Source organism: Acomys russatus, chromosome 13 (genome assembly GCF_903995435.1).
Source record: "Acomys russatus chromosome 13, mAcoRus1.1, whole genome shotgun sequence".
NCBI classification, from domain to species: domain Eukaryota; kingdom Metazoa; phylum Chordata; class Mammalia; order Rodentia; family Muridae; genus Acomys; species Acomys russatus.
Genome location: NC_067149.1, coordinates 17,273,758 through 17,295,277, shown reverse-complemented (window position 1 = coordinate 17,295,277; position 21,520 = coordinate 17,273,758). Strand labels below are relative to the sequence as shown.

Genomic DNA, 21,520 nt, shown 5'->3' with positions numbered 1-21,520 from the left:
TGCCAACAGTGCTAGGGGAGGAGGAGGAGGATGTCCACTGTGAGGCTTCTGCTCCCAAACACCCCATTTCTGTGCTTCCTTCTCTTAGGTGGAATTGGCTGTGTGGGCCGAGACAAGGGACAAGTTCGGAAATGCCTGGATGTGGTGGAGATCTACAACCCCGATGGGGACTTCTGGCGGGAAGGCCCACCTATGCCAAGTCCCCTCCTCTCCCTGCGAACCAATTCCACCAGTGCAGGTGCCATAGACGGAAAGCTGTACGTCTGTGGGGGATTCCACGGAGCAGGTACTGGCCTACCTATAAACACATCGCTAGCCTCTCTGCACTGACTCTTACCTCCACTACCTGACTTGATGGTCGGGTGCTTGCTTCCCAGAGTAGTGAGGCGCTGACAAGAGTCTGGCTTTCAGAGCCCAGTGGCCTGCAGTGGTTCCCTGGGTTCTCTGGGGCTTCACCTCTATGAAATGGTGGCTCACCTCTATGAATTCTGTGGGTTCAAGTTTATAATATATCTAGCACATGGCAGCCACTCAGCTCATAATAGTTGAGTACGAAGAGAAAAGAATCAAAAGAAGAAGGCAAATTCCTGGTAGCGGGACTAAAAGAAAGATTTCCAGATGGGGGGGAGGGGGGCTGTGTGCAGCGTAGAAGCAGAGGAACCATCAGAAGTGTTATGTTTTTAGCTACCCATCACCACCAAGTGAAGTAAATTGCTTAAAAGCATTTCTAAAAGGATGCCTCGTGTATACACTTATTGCTGAGCGTACACATCCGATGCCGTCATTGCATTCTGCAGCATGGCACAGGGAGGCTTTTAAGCAGGCACAGATCTAGAGGCCAATGTCTCTAAAGCCTGGCTGCATCAGTAAAGAAAGGAGAAGAATGTCTTCATAGTAGACTAACTGGCTGAGTCTGACCTCACCAGCCGAAGTGTTAAGCCAATACACACCCATGAGACACATGCCCCAGAGCATTTACAGTTTTGAAAGAAGTCAGATTAAAATAGACTTATATTCATTTTATAAGTTTTAGGTAACTAAGAGAATGAGACTTTCATTGTGAATTAGAAGAGACTTAGTGGGATAGGGAGTTAGCTCTGTTGGTAAAGTACTTGCCTTGCAAGCATGGGGACCTGAGTTCAATCCCACAGAACCCATGTAAAAAGCCAGAGACGTGGGGGAGCATTCTTGTGATTTCAGTGCTTGTAAGATAAGAGGCAGAGATGAGCAGATCGCTGGGGGTCCCTGGTCAGTTAGCCTAGCCTAATTGGCAAAGTTCCAGACTAGTAAGGCCTTGTTAGTGGTTTCTTTAAAATTGTGTTACAGTTTCTCTTTTAACCCAGCTAGCACCCAAATAATTGAGACTGAACTATTATTTTTGTTTAATAAGCTTTACAACACAACCACTGAGCAATGTAAATCTATGTTAATCCTCTACGTTAGTCTTGGACCCTCTTTGCTAAAACTCCTGAGATCATTTTATGGCTTTCTCTGCTCCGGCTGCTCTCTCCTCGTGTCCCAGGAACTCCCCCATGACTCAGTCCCACTTCATCTCTCTCCTTCTCGTCTCCTCCCCTGGTTCGCAGGAAGTCTATCCCTATTCACTCCCCTGGTCAGTGATTGGCTGTCAAGCTGCTTTATTAATATATCAGGGGGCATTGGGGAGCAAAGTGTAGACAGGAGATTCTCAGAACAAGGATTGCAAACAGATTATGGAGGTGGGGGTGGCACAGAAATCAGCATTTAAATCTTTACACGGTGCCTACGCTCTCTCAAAAGGCAGAAGGTGCCTGAGGAGCAACACTGAGTTTATTCTCTGACCTACCCACCCACCCACACCCACACACATACACACATCTTCAACAGCAACCAAATAATAAACTTAGAAAATAAAGGTTTTGGGGCTGGAGAGATGGCTTAGTGGGTAAGAGTACTCACTACTCTTCCAAAGGTCCTGAGTTCAATTCCCAGCAGCCACATGGCAGCTCACAACTGTCTGATGACATTTTCTGGTGTGTAGACATAATATAGACAAAGTGCCCATATACATTAAATAAATAAATCTTTTTTTAAAAAAAGAAAAGAAAGGTTTTGTTCTTTATTCAAATCTTTCATGAAAAGGTATTTTTCAGATAGTCTGGGAAATTTAAATAGGGACCAGGGTATCAGATGATATTAAGGAATTATTTTAGGGATAATAATGGTGTTGTGTTTTATATAAATCAAAATAAAAAGAATATTAGGTACAATTAGAAATGATATTTAAGCTGGGCATGGTGGCACATGCCTTTAATCCCAGCACTCGGGAGGCAGAGGCAGGCGGATTGCTGTGAGTTCAAGGCCAGCCTGGTCTACAAAGTGGGTCTAGGACAGCCAAGGCTACACAGAGAAACCTTGCTTAAGAAAGAAAGAAAGAAAGAAAGAAAGAAAGAAAGAAAGAAAGAAAAGAAATGATATTTAAGCCAAGCATAGTGGCACACACCTTTAATCCCATCACTCAGGGGTGTAGAGGCAGGCAGATCTTTGTGAGTTCAAGGCCAGCCTGGTCTACAAAGTGAGTCCAGGACAGCCAAAGATACACAGAGGAATTCTATCTCAAAAAAATTATATTTAAGTATTTGCAGGTGAAAATGATGCACTGTCTGAAGTCTGCCCTACTACAACAGATTTGTTTTTAAATTTAAGTGTGTGTGTGTGTGTGTGTGTGTGTGTGTGTGTGTGTGTGTGTGTGTGTGTGCCACATGAGTGGAGGTGACCTTGGAAGCCAGAAAGGGTGTCATATCTCTGTGAGCTGGATTTATAGGCAGTTGTGAGCCACCCAACCTGGGTGTGGGGAACTGAATTTGGGTCCTCTGAAAAAGAAGTAAATGCTCTAAACCACTGAGCCGTCTCTGCAGCCCTCCAGCTGATTTTTTAATAGAAGGGGGAGCCAGAATCCTTTCTGGAACACTGATGCATGAGGTCATTGTTAGAGCTGAGTTGATGCATTAAAGACTGTGCTGCCTTTACTGGTTCATGACTGGGATTAAAGGCTTTACTTTTTCTCCATTTGTCCTTTAGAGAACTTCCCCAAAAGGTCTTTAAACTTTTTTCATTACATTTTATTTAGTGTGTGCAATGTGGGTGGGTTCGATGGTTTGAGTATGGAGGTCCAAGGGCAATTTTGGGAGCGGGTTGTCTATGTGGATCCTGGGGATTGACACTTGAGGAAACTATATAAGGCAGAGCAGCCCAGAAGAGCAGGGGCTGTGTGAGCAGCAGCGGCAGCCTGGAAGACACAACAAGGAAATGCTGTGTTGAAGGGAAAGGTAGTGAAGAAATTTCCTGGAAATTAAGATTTACAACAGAAATTGAATCTACAAAGAAAGTTACAGAAACTTCCCAGAAATCAGAGTAAAGAAATAATTGCAAAATCAGAGGAAGAGAAATGAAGTCCAGGAGGTCCCATCTTGGAGTAACAGGACCTCTGGCAAAGAGAATAGAGAAAGAGGACAGAAATGTGTCACCCATAGAGTAGATGAATAAAAATCACAGAACTGCAGTCGTTAGTCTAAAGGAAGCTACAAAAGAAACAGACCTAGCCAAAGTGCATCACTGCAACATTAGAAACAAAAGGCCCTAAAACCTTCTGTCATAGTGAGTTTTTCCATTAAACATATTAAATCTCATATTTAGCAGATCTCTGACAAGTTTGAGCACTGATCTCTCATAGTTATATCTGAGCTAAACAAGCCTTGCTTGTTTTTAGTTACTTGCTTTAGGCTTAACCCTGAAAACATATACAGGAGGCTAAATAAGACTTATTTCTGTAATTTAATGACTACAAATACAGTCCTGAGCATATTAAAGCTTAGTCATCTTTAATAGTTTATAATAAAAAAAATAACAATTTCTGAATTGAAGTTCTTCTAGTTTCAAAATAAAATTCTTAAATCGTGAATACAACTTATAGGGAGATTGGCAACTTTACTTTACTGGTCCTTACATAGCCCACCATCACAGAATAACAATTTCTTATATGACTCAGTTTATCAAAAAAGCTACAGCTTGTATCCATACTTGTGGTTACTTTATTTGGGCTTCTATATTTACCACCTTCTCCATTCCAATCTCTTCCAACCTCCCAATACTAGGTGCGTGAGAAAGAAGGTTAGAGAGAGGGTATAGGCCTCTTTACACAACTTCCTGATAATTAGGGTGTCTAGCTCTGTGGGGCAAGTCCAATTTTCATCATCAGAATACCAGCAAACAGCAACTCAGCAAACAGAAATGCAGCAATCCAGCAAAAGCAACAGCAACAGCAAGAAGCAGCAGCAGCAGCAGCAGCAGCAAGGGCAGCAGCAGAGCCGGCAGCAGGGCCGGGCAGCAGGGGCCAGGCAGCAGGGGCAGGCAGCAGGGGCAGGCAGCAGGAGCAGCAGGGGCGGGCAGCAGGGGCAGGCAGCAGGGGCAGGCAGCAGCTGCCACAGGCCCCCTCAAGGTTCTTACATTTATACCCTCTCAAGAGTGCCTAGAATTTCAAACATAAACTATCTTTAGCTGGCAAAATCATGCCCCTGCCAAAGCATAAGTCAAATTATGGTTAGCTGCTGTGGACAATCTGAAGTAGGCCCATATCGTTAATCCCACACCTGGGATTAAAGCAAAAACATATTCACGTAACATAACTAGGTTTCTTAAGAAACCAAAATTCTCATTGCATTTCCCTCTTTTAGTCCAATAAACGGCTTTTTCTCTAATATCAGTAAACTACATACAATAGGAACACTTATGAGAACTATCAGGTAAGAATTATATTTACGATGTACAGTCCATTTGTACTTGGCAACCTTGGAGAAAGTACTTGACTATCAATCTTATCTTGGCGAGTCTAAAGTTTTGTACCTAAATCATTTTCTTATCATAACTTGCATTTACCATATTTAAAATATCTTCTTAGGCCCTAAAATACCTCTTTTGTGAGGGTTTTTTGTTTTGGGGGTTTTGGGTTTTTTGGGGGGTTGGTTTGGTTTGGTTTTTGTTGTTGTTGGTGGTGGTGGTGGTGGTTTGGTTTGGTTTGGCTTGGTTTTGTATCTGGATAACAAGGAAAACTGTAAGACTATAGCTACCTAGTGTTTAGTCCCATCAGAGACCTGAGAAGAATAAATTTTACCTGAGTAAACAGGAAGTGCAGAGCAAACAGCTTCCAAAACTATAGAAATGGCAGAGACTGATGGCTCCCTGGACAGTCATCCAAGATTCCTCTGTATCAGTGGGATATCGAATCTTTAGCTGACAGTCTCAGGCAGACTTTTCTGACCTACTTTGTCTCAGCAAAGACGGGCAGTCAGCTTCCCAGTGTCCTGCTTGTCTACAGTTTGGACAGTAGTCGAAGTAAGAACAGTTTTTTTGTCTGGTGGCTAGCTCTGCCATGTTTAAAGCAAACTCCATGTGGAGGTTCTTCGGTGCCCATCATCTTTGAAGTAGATCAGGGTGCTACCAGGAGCTGATGTGTCTCTCTATCAGAAAAAGCCTATTATTATTATTATTAAAACATATTAAATGCCGTATTCTGTAACTCTATGAAGTATTAGAGGACCACCTATCTGTCTCAGTATATCTAAATGGACAGACATTGCTTGTTTCCAGCTATTTACTTACTCAAGTACCTGTAATTTTTCTTTAGTTAAGGATCATTACTTTACCCATACAGGCTTGTCAGTCATTCATTTTAAGGATAAGGCCATTGGTATTTCAGCAGTGGCCCCTTTTATACATTTGGAAACTCAGTCCCTGTGATGTCCTATATTTGGAAAATGAGCACAGCTTGTGATTGTTTTTGGTGACACAAATCAATACCTTCCCCAGGAGCATCTACCATTTCCTCCCTAATTTCATCATGAGCAGTCACTGGGATTACAGGAATATTAATTTGAGTACCCCATTATTGTAAAAGATCTCTTCTCCATATATTTATGGGTATGTCAGCCACATAGTCTCAACTTCTGTGTTTGCCCTTCTGGTCTCACACATTTAACCCATTGTATACTTTGTTTTATTTGAGATAACTTACCACTTCTTATAAACTGTATAAACCTTCTAGAGTGGCCATTCTGAATTCCAGCATTTGGGGGAAATGATAGTCACATCAGCTTCTGTATCCACAAAGCCTTCTATTTCAACACTATTTACCTGCAATTTTAATTCTGGACTTTGATCATTAACCACTGTTTGCCAGAAGACATGTTTTCCAGTACTCCCAAATTCCCCTGTTCTTTCTACTGGAGTGGCTTTGCCCTTCATGTAGCAACTGAGAAATGCTATTCCCTGTGTTAATCTCTTTTTCACATATGCCGTAACTTTAGTTTCTTCTTTGAAAACCCCATCTATAATACGTGGATGCACAATAAATCCTTGAAAAGTTAATCTTCTTCTTCCCAAGGTCATCCCTACCGTCCCTGAAGGCAAAAGGCCTTGAACACCAGTGGTTATTTTGTAACATTGAATTTGTGAGGTTAGGGTAAGAGGCTTATCTGTGGCCAGATCTAGAGCAGCACTGCCCTTTGTAGTGTATATGGAATCAGCAATACTTAATCGGGTTCTCCTACTCACTTGTTATCACCTGGCTGACTAGAGGGAAACAGCTCATACTTTTTGCGGGGTCTCTAGCTGGCAGGCCCTCAGTTTGCAAGAGATTACCTTGGAAATCTTTCTTAGGCATCCACTCATTGGTCCAAGGACATCTCTTGCCAGTGTCCACAAACCCCTGGAACCGTAGGCATTCTCTGAGAGGACCTGCTGCTGCCAGAAACAGCTCCTTCATGTCCCCGATGGAAAGTACCATATCTCTCACAGTCACCGCACTAGACATTTTGAGATCTGAGGCTTTTAGCGACTTGCTCACAGTTTCTTTGTAAATGGCCAAATTCACTGCAATGAAAGCACCAGGCATTTTGATATCCGAGACCTCTAGCTTGTCTGTGATTGTGGCATAATGCTCATGAGAGCCAGTATCAATCATGTCCCTTATCCACTCATCCACTGGCCCTCTCTGCACCTTTAGTGCTCTAATAACTCTTTTACGTCCAGTATTCACATTCTCAAATGCCAAGGTCTCTATCAACCCTCTATCACAACGCAGCATCTGATACAGCTTTGTTTACAGCTAAAACCAATCTTTGCAAGAAACCTGTGAAAGCTTCTCCACAGCCCTGTACAATCTTAGTGAATGAGGTGGACCTCAGCTTTATCCCAAGCTCTGAAGTCCACCAAGAGGCAGCCTCCTATAACAGCGTCATCAAATTGAATCAGTCGCCGTAAATCAGAGTAATGCCCTTCAGACCTTTTCAGTCCTGGGGAATAATTCTGTTTTGGGCAGCCCAGTTACTCAATGTTTGTTTAACAAGAGGGGGATTCATTCTGTAGGAAAACGCAGCCTGCTTAAAATGCCTCGGATCTACCATGTCTATAGGACTCTGCATCATCTCATCATAACCCTGATCGGCATCATTAACAGGCATGTGCTGTGCAGTTACTGGGGCAATGACAGTGGTTTTGTAATCCCAGGCCACCCCTCCTCTAGCGGTACAGATTGGTTTAAGATTAACCCTTCTCTCAAAATGGGCTGTTGTACTTTAACCCTGTCACCCTGCAGCTCTTCCCCTCCTCTCGGTTACACACCCAGATCCCCACCCACCGAGGGGCTGCTGGGACTTGAAACCAAAAGTGTGCAGTGCCGGCTGGGTCCACTGGTTTGCTTCTTTCTCTCATCATATGGGACGCGCCCATTCTTCTGCTCCGTCAGCAGGTCTGAGCCCTTTATTCCGCTCTTTTCTAGCGCTTTCCGTTTTCCAATCACTTCCTCCTCTACCCGTAACTTTTCGAGTTGCATAGTCACCTCTGCAACTTTCTCGTCCGCTTTTTGTTTCTCAGATTCCACTTCATTTCTGCTCACAACTTTTTAAACTGCTCAGCCATTCTCCCAACCTTTTTTGAGACAGAATACAGAAAGAAGAAGAAGAAATAGAAAATTCCCTTTGGGAGCAAAGCAGGAGAGCCCAGCCCAGGTGCTGCTGCAATAAACTCTTTGCTGATGTCCTGAAACAGAATATCCACCCTTCCTCCTTTGCTGCTCCCTCTACGGCATCAGTAATCAGATTTCCCATTCTGCCTCGCCTCCTGTCTGGGCGCCGCGTGTAGCCATAATTTTGGCTACTTTATTTGGTTCCTGTATTTACTTCCCTTCTCCACCCCAATCCCTTCCAACTCCCCAACACTAGGTGGGAGAGAAAGAAGGTTAGAGAGCAAAGAGGGTGTAGATCTCTTCAGACTGCTTCCTGATGATTAGGGGTGTCCAGCTCCATGGGGCAAGCACAATCTTCATCATCAGAATCCCAGCAAGCCAGCAAGCCAGCAATAGCAAAAGCAACAGCAGGAACCAGCAGCAGCAGCAAGGGCGGCAGCAGGCACCACAGGCCCTCTCAGGACTCTTGCATTTACATCCTCCCCAGAATTTCTAACATAAACCATCTTCAGTTGGCAAAATCACACTAGAGTACAAGTCAGAATTATAGTTAGCAGCTGTGGACAATCTGAAGCAGCCCCATATCCCACACCTGGAATTAAAACAAAAACATCTTCACATAATATAACTTAGTATTTAAAGAAACCAAAATTCTCACTACAACAGCTTAACAATGTTAGCAAGGACAAGGAGATTAGATATTCTGTTGTTGTTGTTGTTGTTGTTATTGTTGTTAGTTTGTTTTTTGACACGAGGTTTCTCTGTATAGCCCTTGCTGTCCTGGAATAGCTCTGTAGTCCAGGCTGTCCTTCAACTCAGAGATCTGCTTGCCTTTGCTTCTGCCTCCTGAGTGCTGGAATTAAAGGCATGTGCTGTCACATCTGGCTCTAGACATTCATTTTTAAATCAGTCTCTGTTACCCTGAATAGACCTTGGGTAAAGAGAGACTGTTTGCCAGACTGCTTAGGTCTTGCTACATCATAAGATAGAAATTTTCAAGTTTTTAGTGTTTAGTAGTTGGTGCTCACAGATATGGCCTTAATTTTTAACATTTTTATTTATCTATTCATCAAGATTACATATTAATAATAAAGATGTCATAATAATAAAACATCTTATAAATTTAAAATGTCCCATAGCCTTATAAAGTTAAATATTTTAAAAGCTGTTCCTTAAAAAAATCCAGGGTTTTTTTTTTTCATTTAAATTTTCTGTAAAACTTCAAATTTTTCCTTTCAAAGTAGTTTAAAATCTCTCAACTGTGTGTTTCCTGCGATATTTTTTAAAGTACCTTTTTTTGTTTGTTTGTTTCAAGAGGGAAGTGCAGAGCATTACCACAATCTCACAAGGCAAAACAAGCTTCCAATAGTGCAAACAATTCAATGTTCAGTATCTGGGAGTCATTCATAATCCTCTGGGCTTGGGTCACCTCTCTGGTCCCACACACAGCAGCACACATAGCCTGTCTTCTAGATCCCATCTGGCTCCATGTCATTAAAGCCAGTGCCACCTGGGTGACTCTTAGGTTACAGAGTTGGCTACCAGCAACTTACAATTCTGTATATGAACACATGGAGGTGCAGCTTTAGTATTATTAAACAAGCTTTGCTTTTAAATACTATCTTTCAAAAACCTTGTTTTCAGGACAGGAATTATACAAAAATCCATCCTAATCTAAAATATCTTGGAGACTTGTTTTTTCTTCCTTGACTGGGCCACACTACATAGTTATCTTTAATTAAGATGACAGTAAAGTCACATGACATCCTTCCTCTCCAACCCTAGCAAAGATGGCTGAAAGCTATAGGCACGGTAGCGCATGCCTATAATCCCAGCACTCCAGGAGGCAGAAGCAGGTGGATCTCTGTAAGTTCAAGGCCAGCCTGGTCTACAAAGTGAGTCCAGGACAGCCAAGGCTACACAGAGAAACCCTGTCTCAAAAAACCAAAACAGAGAAACAAAAAAGCCAAAGATGGTAGTGAAGCCACATGACATCTGCCCTCTCCAACCCCAGCAAAGATGGCTGCCTGCAATTTGGTAGTGGCACTCCATGTACTGTTTATATTCCCCAAATGGAATTGTGCTAAATGGTTCCTTTAAGGTTACTTATACACAGATGGCTAACTATCAACCCCTTGTTACAAGTTTTTTTAAGTTAACATTTTTGTTACTGATATTATGGATTTTTAACCATACCCAATAAACTTATAAATCTTGAGATATTGAAAGTGTATATAATAGTCTTAGGCAAGTAAATGAAACAAATAATCCTTTTAGCTGCTCTGCTCTGCTCTGCTTTCCCTGTCACAGTTCTTGGCCCTGGACAGAGAGACTTTAAAAGCATGCCTGGGTCTGAGAAAGGGAGAGCCCTAACACAATTTCAGAGCCAGCTTTTCAATAAGGTAGAAGAACATAAAACAACCTTAATATTATCCATATCCAAAAGACAATTGAATTCTTGCTAGACAAATTCAGTGACCAGAAAGCTTAGAGATATATTCTGAGGCCAGGCCATTACAGCAGATACAGTAGCTGTGGCTGGCGGCTGGTGGCAGCAGAAACAGTAAAATGTAACAAGAAACACAGAACACAGCAAGTTTGTATATTCAGTTGAGCCTGACACTAGTCTGCCTAGGCTCTATGTTTGCAACAAAACTACAGACATGTCAGAAAACACAGAACCATCCATACACATAAAAAAGGCAGATAAGCAGAGGCAGGTGGATTGCTGTGAGTTCGAGGCCAGCCTAGTCTACAAAGTTAGTCCAGGACACCCAAGGCAACACGGAGAAGCTCTGTCTCAAAAAAAAAAAAAAAAAAAAAAAAAAAAAAAAAAAAAAAAAGAAAAGAAAAGAAAGAAAGAAAGAAAGAAAGGAAAAGAAAAAGAAAAAGAAAGAAAAAAAGGCAGACAACCTTTCCCTTCCTCCTTCAGTGTTGTAATTCTAAGGGACAGCACCCTGGTATCTGCCATAGTAACCAGTGACAGGCTGTGGTGCTGAAGTTGGATTGCAGTGCTGATGCTGGGGGGCCACAGGCTTCCACGTGGTGCTAGGACTTTTCAAAGTTTCCCATCAAGCCCTAAGCCTGACTCTGGGCATTGTACTCTGCACCGCCTTGCATAGACCCGCCACTTACTGCCATCAAACCCCATACCTCCAAAGTTCCACCGGTTCTGGAGTAACCTCTTCAAAGCAGCACCCAGCTTATCAGTCTTGCCCTTCATCCACTCAGTTGCCCCAAGTCAGAACACATAAAGACAAAGCACAGGAACAGACATAAGACAAGACCCAGCCCAAATGATGACAGAAAACATAAGATAATGACGCTAACAACTAGTGGTGCACAGCAATTTCACCAGTGTGACCAAGAGAATTTAACAAATAGGAGGCAGTTTCAGCTGTTCCTTGCACAACCCCTGGACTACCTGATGTCCCCACACTGGGCCTCTCAAACTCTAGGTCTGGCCTCCAGTGTCCTGGGGTGTCCTTGCCTTTCTTGTGAAGCCTAGGCATTGAAAGCCTGCTGACAGACGCCCAGGGCCAGGCCTCTGTGAATCCAGTGATTCGAACCCACCCTACCATGTCACCAGGGCATCTTCAGGGCTCCAAGATAGGTCAGAAGAAAAAGCTGGCTGAATTCCCAGGATCAGCCAGTGGATAGTGGGATGTCTCCCTTGCCCTGAACAGGGGTGCATAGACCTCATCAGATACTTCCTGTTCCCAGATTGGGGTCCCTACCCCAGAACCAGAGTCCAGAAATCATGCAGAAAAATGTCACAGAAAGCTAAAAAGGATTCTATAACTTACGAGAGGAGGCCTCTGTAAACTGCTTGCTACCTCCTTTCAAGTGTGGCCATTCGTCTCCAGAGTTTGCAGAGTGAAAAGCACTTCCCAGGACTGTTGGGTCATCTGGGTCAGTTATCCCGAGGTACGCGCACCCCTGGGGCGGCTTACCAGCCTCACAGTAAAGATCCTAGCTTCAGCAGAATTTGGGTGGAGTGGCTGTTTATATCACCAGGGCCTCCAAATATTAATCCTGAAAATCACGAGAGAAAGACCAGTTCCACAATTTTGAGCCAAATTTATTTTATTTTATTTTAGTTTTAGTTTTTCGAGACAGGGTTTCTCTGTGTAGCCTTGGCCATCCTGGACTCACTTTGTAGACCAGGCTGGCCTCGAACTCACAGCAATCCGCCTGCCTCTGCCTTCCAAGTGCTGGGATTAAAGGCGTGCGCCACCATGCCTGGCTTGAGCCAAATTTAAAGCTAGCTCTAATTAAATACTTACTGGCCAGGATGATAGACTGACCAGATCCAGCTCTTGGTTCCCAAGAAATGGTCATGAGTCATGTTTTGCAGGTGCTTAAAAGGGCAAAACTTCATGGCCGCTGTATTTCCCACCAGGTCCAATCAGAGACAAGCAGACATCCTGATGTATTTCCTGCCTACATCCCTCCCACCCACATCCAACCAAGCACATCCAGTGCAGAAGAACTTGTTTAGGGGAGCAAAAACATGTGGTTTGTTATTTCCCAAGAACCACAGCCCCTCAAATTCCAGGAAGTTATCTGTCCTTGGGCAAGTGAGTGAGGCTTACAGGTTAACTTTGGCTCTTACAGGCTCAGCCACGATGTCATAAGAACTAAACATTGAGTTAACCAATACTGTGCCTTGATTGTCCTGTAAAAATAAGAAGGTAGAACGTAGGCAGCTATGTCAAGGGTGAGAGACGGAGCCATTGTCGCGATCTGTTTCTGTGGCTATCACAAAATACCTAAGGCTGGGTACCTATGAGGAAAAGGCTTACTTATCTCGCAGCTTTGGAGGCTAGAAGTCCATGCTCAAGGGACCCCAACCATTTGGCCTCTGGTAAGAGAGAGCTCCTTGGCGGGGCCGCTGCACAGTGGATGGTGTCTCGGCAGTACACGCCAAAGGGAGAGGTCTCATGGCAAAGCAGAAAGCCAAAGTAACTCAGGAGCTGCGCTTGTTTTGTGAGACAAGGTCTCACTATGTATCCTGAGCTGGCCTGGAAGTCACTATGTGGGACAGGCTGGCCTTGAGTTCGCAGTGACCCTGCCCCTGCTTCCTGGGTGCTGCAGTTATGGGGATGAGCTACTAGACTGCAGTCAACTACCCTGGGCCACTAGTCAGAGGCCCCACAAGAGCTACAGCAACCCCTTGGGAGGAGAGCAATGCCAGGGTCTGTTCATCTGCTACAAGCCCCATTTCTAAAGAGCTCCCCAACTCCTAGCGCCACCATGATGGAAACTAGGATTCTTCGGAGAACAAACTCAAACAGTATCTAAAGCACAGCCGCCTTCGTCTGAGAAATCAAGAATGAAGTGTTATAAAATGTTATTTATAGGGCTGGAGTCAGTGCCGGGGAAAGGAGCCAAGTGGGGAGAAGAGCAGTGGGTAGGGAGAGCTTCTTCAAGGAATTACAGGGGTAAAGTCATCTGACTCTTCCTAGCCTGGGAATGTGAAACTAGGAAAGCTAAAAGAAAAAGTTTACAGTATTCGAATCAAGCGTGAACAAAGAGGAGTGGCAGGGAGGGCACTAAGGAGTCTGCTGGAGGCGTGGTCTCCATGGATCATGTGCACAGAGACGCTGGCTGCCACCGCTCTGGACTTCTTTTGTAAGCATTTTTCTACAGCAGGCCATCTTAGAAGACACGTATCTCCCTCCATAACAAAAGGCAGACGTACTTTCTGGCCCTCACATGAAAGTCTTGCCTTTCCTAAGCCCGAGATGGCACTGTAGTACTCACAGGTGTTGGCTGGCACGCTACAGGCCGCCCTGGGAGATTAGGAGCTCCGATGGCTGTCATTTAAAATGGTGACATGCAGCTGCAATTGCAGCAGCTGCCAAGGCTACTGTTCACCGGTGCCTCAGGAGCCTCCTGTCCATCAGCACCCACGGGTCTGCAGCAGACAGACCACAAAAACCCAGAGCTTTCACAGACCTTGACAGAATCCTGAATCTCTCCAGCAGGCTCTCTTCTCCACCTAATATGGGCTGAGGAAGCTAGCACTGTTCCAAGGCCCGAGCTTATAACACCAATCTTTCACACATTCTTACAAAAATGTATTTGAGGGGACGATTCTCAACTTATTCTGTGAAGTCAGTGTTACCCTATTTTTTTTTTAAAAAACCAAAGGTAGGAGGCTAGGGAGATGGCACAATCAGTAAAGTGCTTGCCATGTGAGCCTGAGGTTCTGGGCTGATCCCTCAGAGCCTATGCAAGAGGCCAGGCACTCTCCTGCAATCCCAATGCTAGGAAGGCTCCTGGGACTTCTGCCCAGGCAGTGCAGCCGAATCACTGAGTTCAGAGAGCAATGCTGCGTCCAAACCTAAGGTGGGTTGGGGCTGGAGAGACGGCGCCAGGGTTAAAAGCAGGGACTGCTCTTTGTAAAAGACCCGAGTGTGGTCCCCACATCCACATCAAGCTGCTCACAGCTGCCTGTAACCCCAGCTCCAGATGCGACGTCCTCCTCTGGCCTCCACAGGCACCTGCACTCACATACACACACACACACACACACACACACACACACACACACACGTAGACACTCATGCAGCCGCATAATTAAAAATAAAAATAAGGAACTAGAGAAATGGTTAGCAGTTGAGAGCACTGGCTGTTCCTCCAGAGGACCAAGGTTTAATTCCCAGCACCCAGTGTAAGCTCATGACCATCTGCAACTCCAGTTCCAGGGCATGTGACACCCTTTTCTGGCTTCCTTGGCCACCAGGCACACACATGAAGCACAGAAATACATGCAGACAGAGCACCCATACAATTAAATATTTTTTCTTTTTGTTTTTGGTTTTTCAAGACAGGGTTTCTCTGTGTAGCCTTGGCTGTCCTGGACTCCCTTTTTAGACCAGGCTGGCCTCGAACTCACAGCGATCCGCCTGTCTCTGCCTCCTGAGTGCTGGGATTAAAGGCGTGCGCCACCATGCCTGGCCTACAATTACATATTTTTAAGTAAAAAGAAATAAAAGTAAAACTTAAAAAAAAATAAATGAGGTTCAGAGCCATTTAGGGCTTAGGACACTTGATGCCAACTCAGGCCTCCACGTATGCACTCGCGTATACATGTACCTGTGCATATGGCACACACGCACATATAGACATACCAAAAAAAAAATCAAACATTTCTACAGAATAATAGCAAACTGAATCCAGCAACATACAAAAAGAGTTACATACATAAAAAAAGACCAAGCCAGACTTTCCCAGATATGCAACTTTGGCTAATTCCCTGAAAATTACGTATATAACACAGCTATTAAACAGAATAAAGGACAAAAACAAGATGATCACCTTAACAGATGAAAAAGTAAAAGATAGCAAAATTCATCTCCCACTCACCAAAGAAACTGAACCACCAATTCACTTCTGTGGAAAATCTACAGCTAACTTCAACAAGTTCTGTTTAGCACTGTACTAGAGACTGTTCTGGGCAATTAGAAAAGAAAAGGAAAACATAAGCATCCAGATTATTCAGTAATAATTTATTACATTTGACATGATCTTGTATTTTAAAAACTCTAAAAATATTTTAACTTATTAGTACTAAGAAAGGTTGCAAAATGCAAAATTAGTGTGCAGAAAATCATATTATTTGCCCTTGTAACAAACAATCCAAATGTTTAAGTTAAGACAACATTATATTTATAACACCATCAAAATAAATAAAATACTTGGAAAAAGTTTAACAAAAGTATAGAACTTGTACATTGACAAGTACAAACTAGTTAATAATAATAGCTCAGAGCTGGAAAGCTGTCTCAGCAGTTAAAAGCGCTCACTGATCTTGCAGAGGATCTAGATTTGATTCCCAGCATCCATCTAGCAGATAACAACCATTACAACTCCAGAATCATAGCATCCAATGCCCTTTTCCAGTCTCTAAGAAACTGCATACATGGTGCACAGACATATACACAGGCAAAACACCCATACACAAAATAAAAATTAATAAAATATCCAAAAATTTTAAATAATAAGCCAAATAAGTAGTCAGAGTAACAAGATGTTTCAAATTTTAAATGGAGTTGGTCAACACAAAATGAAGAATTTCATGGATTTTTCTTTCTGGGCTTTTGTTTTATTTTGGTGGTTTTTAAATTTGTTTTAATTTACATTTTTTAATTTTTGTGAGGGTCTTTTCCAAAGAAAGATAGAAAGAGAACATAAAGTTTGGTGAGCAGGGAGGTGGGGAGAGGATCTGAATAGAGTTGGGGGAAAAAAAAACATGTCCAAATATATCTTATGAAAAAAAAATTTTAATGTATATGGAAATGCATGAGTCCTTTATAATAAGAGCCAAATACTCACTTCAAAGCTATGACAGGCCAGACTGTAGGGTGCCAGCAGATCACACTGGCCAGTTCAGCGGGAGACCCTGAGCAGTCAGAAGTGACCTCTTCCTCTTGTAGTCCCTTGCTTTGCTACAAAGCTTTTAAGGTAGCTTAAATGGGAAAGGCTCTTTCGCCATCAAATTGAGCAGAAATACTTCAACAGCCACATGCAAAGGAGTGAGCATACCTCACACCACGTTCAAAGATGAGCTCAAATGATTAAAAAGTGTAAATATAAAACTACAAAGTTTTAGAAGAAAATGTGGGCATCTTTGTGGCTTAGGATTACACAGCGAACAAGCAAGTAATCCTAAAAGCATTGTTTAAAAAAGACAACTGATGGAATGAGAGAAAAAAATTTAGACAAATAAAAGACATATCTAGACTGTATAAAGAAATCTTGTAGCCAGGTGTGGTGGTGCACACCTTTAATCCCAGCATTCGGGAGGCAGAGGCAGGCGGATCGCTGTGAGTTCGAGGCCAGCCTGGTCTACAAAGTGAGTCCAGGATGGCCAAGGCTACACAGAGAAACCCTGTCTCGAAAAACCAAAAAAAAAAAAAAAAAAAAAATCTTCTACCTCAGTCATAAAAAGATTATCACCAATTTTTTTTTTTTTTTTTTTTTGAGACAGGATTTCTCTGTGTAGCCTTGGCTGTCCTGGACTCACTTTGTAGGACTCACTTTGTAGACCAGGCTGGCCTTGAACTTACACAGATCCGCCTGCCTCTGCCTCCCGAGTGCTGGGATTATACGCATGCGCCACTGCACCTGGATAGATCACCAACTTTTTTTTAATTATTTATTTTATTTGTTTGATATTATAATTACATCCTCCCCCCCACCTTTTCCTCTCACCAAGCCGTCCCATATGCCCTTCCTAAATGCATAAATACAACCTGCTCAGCCTGTATAATGTTACTGCTCAGCCTATATAATGTTACTTGTATGTATGTTTTCATGGCTGACCATTTGGTATTGCTTAACCAGTTGCCGTGCTCTTCCCTGGGAAGATTATTTCTCCCACTCCCAGCATTCCTCAGTTGCCTATAGTTCTTGGGGGGGGGGGGCTTTTTAATTGACAAAGAACCTGCATAGACATTTTTCCAATGGGGGTTGGGGATTTAGTTCAGTGGTAGAGCACTTGCCTAGCAAGTGCAAGGCCCTGGGGCTGGTCCTCAGCTCAGAGTGGAGGTAGGACATAACCAATGACATTTCTCCAATGACTGCAAACCAATGGCCAAGTGCTGGGCATCATCAAAATCACAGTAAGGTCACACTTAATCCCCAATAGAGTGATTGTCACAAAAGGTTAGATAATCACAAGTGTTGACAAGGACAAGGGAAGTCGGAATCCTCATGCAGTGCTGGTGAGGGCCAAAATGTGAGGCTGCTGTGAAACACAGCCTGCACTTCCTGAAAGGATTAAACCTCCAGTGGCCCATGTGACCTAGCAGTTAGCCGCTAGTGCACACATAAGGGAGTCAAACTCCATCTCTACACAGATGTTCATACAGAAATGTCCACACTGCAATGTTGTAACAGCCCAGAGGTGGAAACAACCAATGTGCTTAACAACTGACGAATGGATAGGTAAAAAGGTCTGTATTCACACAGGAAAATAATAGCAGTTGGCAATAAAATAGCTGTTAATGTGTACTCTAACATAAGTGAGTCGGGAAAACATTACTCAGAGAGAGGACAGTCTCCAAAGATCATCTGCCTGTGAGTCTACTCAGCAGTGGTTTTGTAGAGGCCGGGATCAAAGCCAGGGAGAAGGCGAAGTGACTGTCACACTGTCTCCCTGTGGGTACTTCAGCTTAATTCTTTAGTGTCAAGCCCCAAAGCAAACCACCAAAGCAGACTGGTAGGTCTTAATTTTTCCCTTAAAAACAGCATTAATGCATTTAATTCATATGACATTCACTCCCTGTAAATGAAAAATATAACTGTGTTTTTTAGCATATTCACAAAAGTTGTGTGGCCACCCCACCATCTAATTTTAGACCACCATCAGCCCATAAGTAAACCATGCACTTTGCATGGGAAGAGGCAGAAATAATGTCCCAGAGATGAAGGCTGTGGTGGCAGACGACACCTAGTGGCACAGCTATCAGAATACCCAAGCCGTGACAACATTGTGACCTTAGGAATTGCAGGTGATTCCTCTGCTCGAGCTCACTACCCAGGAACCCTGCTTTGCAAGGAGCTGCATGGGCTTGTGCCGTGGGCATCTTTGTGAAAATCTTGAGCTCTTAAAGCACATGGAATTCAGTTCATCAAGGTTTTCTGGCGTAGAACCTACTAGAGTGCAGGCACTGATGCGCAACCCGCAGCCACTTCCTCCCTCCAGGATTACAAGGAAGCTCTGCAGGCATGCTTAGGAACAGGGCCTGCCACATCTCCATGTCAGCCCATCCCTGCCTGCCTAGATTTCATCCAGAGCCCAACCCTGAGTCGCTCTGCCTTCAGCTTACCAGGGCGTTTTTACCCTCAGCCTCTGCTGGCTTCCCAGGAACCAGCAACATTCCCACCTCAGCTTCATTCCTTTCACAGCCTTCCTTCTCTCACTAGGGACTGGAAAGGCTTCCTGATTCCCCTATCTTCCCAGCAGAACTTTCTTTCTGTCCCTCTTCCCTCTCTGGTGCAGTCTATCCTAGTCTTAGTGGTGACTCTGATGGCTGCAAAGGACAAACCCAAATCAACAGGCAAAAAAATGCACTGGGAAGTACGTCATGGGCTCTCTCACTAATAGGTGCAGCATAAGACTGATGCCGATGCTGACTGAGCTGACAGCAGCTCTGGGCACTGTACACTAGTTCATTCATTGATTCTCACAAAACCCTCCCAGGGAGACACTGGTATCCCCCTTATATGTGCAGAAACTGAGACAGGAAATCACACAGAGGGTAAATATTGAATTTGAGATTCGGAGTCACATACGGAGTCTGGCCCCAAATTCTGCTTTTTTTAAAAATAGTAGGCTGGCCTGTCAAATTAAATTATAACATTTGGGACGGAGACTGAGCACTGATATCATTTAAAAGATCTCTGTGTGTGTATATATGTGTGTGTGTGTGTGTGTGTGTGTGTGTAAGAGAGAGAGAGAGAGAGAGAGAGAGAGAGAGAGGGGGGGGGGGGGGGGGGGAGAACAGGTGTGGAGGTCAGAGGACAACTTGTGACAATCAGCTCTCTCCATATACCACGTGGCCCCCGGGGAAGAAACTGAGGTTATCAGGCTTGGTGGCAAATACCTTCACCTGCTGAGCCATCTCACCACCCCTAAAAAGAGTTTAAGTTATTGTAATATGCTGTCAGAGTTGATAATTAATACCCAGGATGATGCCTGTTGGATGTCATTCATTTTAAACCATTTTATTGAATGCCACTAGGTGATAAGCTCTTATTAGCTGCAACCCTGAAGGACTTAACTAAAGGCAAACGAAATAAGGAAGTTGCTAACAGCTGTTTAAAATGAAGCACGCTCCTTAGAAGTGGAGATGCAGAGGAACCTCAGGGTGAACTCAGGATAATGTACTGTTTGCAAAGCCTGTGAGCTATCAGGGACTGTCAGGGAGTCACACCCAGCACATTAGAACCAAGCTACTGAGCACCAAAGGCAAAGAAAAACCTTGAGAGAAGCAAGAGAAAGGCGACAGATAATATGTGAGAGTATGGATACTAAAATGGTCAGATTTCTCAAGCCAAGGATAAGACATGAATCCCAAAGGACTAAAGACAAACACATAGCTGAAAACCTATAGGCAGCAAAGATGCTGCTTAGGAACCAGGGCAAACCAAGCCAAGACCTTCCCTACGTGAAGGAAGCAGAACTTGTCATAACAGACCTGTCCTTGAAAAGAAAGTTCCTAAAGATGAAAAACAGGTGATGCCACAGAGAAGAAACCTAGAGGGCGGGGTACTGGTTCAGTAGTAACACTGGCTGCCATGTGCAAACCCTGACTCCAGCCCCAGGTTATAGGGGAAAGTGGCTGTGAAACCAGGAGCCTCGGGAGTCGATGAAGACAAACACCAAGAGTAAATATGCTTGGCTACATGTGATGGGCTACTTTTCTCCCTTTCATCATTTAAAATATTCAAATATTCAAAAATATCCCCATCTCCCTCTCTGTGGGAAGGTGAGGGACTTGCATGGTAAAAAAGATTCCTGTGTTCTATTTAAAGTGACAATGTGTTAGTTCAGTATGGCCAACAGTATACAGCACAGTGTTATGATGAACCTTACAGCAAATTCTAAAATACGACCAGAAAGCTACACAAAGACATGGGATTTTAAATCTCAAGATAACTTAAAATATGGAAACTGAAAATGTTCACACTGGGGCTGGAGAGATAGCTCAGTGGTTAAGAGCACTGCTTGCTCTTCCAGAGGTCCTGAGTTCAATTCCCAGAAACCACATGGTGACTCACAACCATCTAGAATGAGATGTGGTGCCCTCTTCTGCAGATAAAGCCCTCATATGCAATAAATAAAATAAATAAGTCTTTAAAAGAAAAGAAAATGTTCACACTGTTTGTAAATAAAGATAGGAAAAAGGATTAAAAAAATTTTAATTAGATCTAAACACAAGCACATTGATATTACAATAAATATAATAGTCAAAACCAGAGGTTTAGAAATTGTAGCCCAACCCTGGTAAATATAGTTCACTGTGTTTTATAAATAAAATTCACTAGAAAATACATTTATGTACTTACATATTATTTCTGATTATTCTGTCTGTTGTCTAATTAAATTAACTAAAAGAAAAAGATTATAAGACTAAATAAACTGCATCTAACTATACGCCATGTACAAAAGTCAGATTGACGATGGAGGTGATGATGCACCCCTGTGACCTCAGCACCCTGAGGCTGAGACAGAGGACTGCAGGTTTGAAGCCAGCCTGGGCTACATAGTGAGACCCTGCCTCAAAACAAGAAAAGAAACTGAATGCAAACATAACTGCATAGGTAGTTAAAAGTCAAAGGATGAGCCGGCCATGGTGGTGCACGCACCTTTAGTCTCAGCACTCAGGAGGCGGAGGCAGGTGAATCTCTGTGAGTCGGAGGCCAACCTGGCCTACAGAGTGAGTTCCAGGACAGCCAGGGCTACACAGAGAAACCCTCTCTTGAAAAAACAGACAAATGAAAGTC

General features: G+C 43.5%; 1 protein-coding gene across 1 annotated transcript in view; it reads left to right on the top strand.

The window, feature by feature from the left end:
• Positions 1–21,520, top strand: part of Kbtbd12 (kelch repeat and BTB domain containing 12) — a 71,296-nt gene that overhangs the window by 35,005 nt on the left and 14,771 nt on the right. Inside the window, exon 5 of the mRNA XM_051154879.1 lies at positions 89–286. Coding sequence (XP_051010836.1) covers positions 89–286 — 198 coding nt within the window. The remainder of the gene's footprint in view (positions 1–88; positions 287–21,520) is intronic.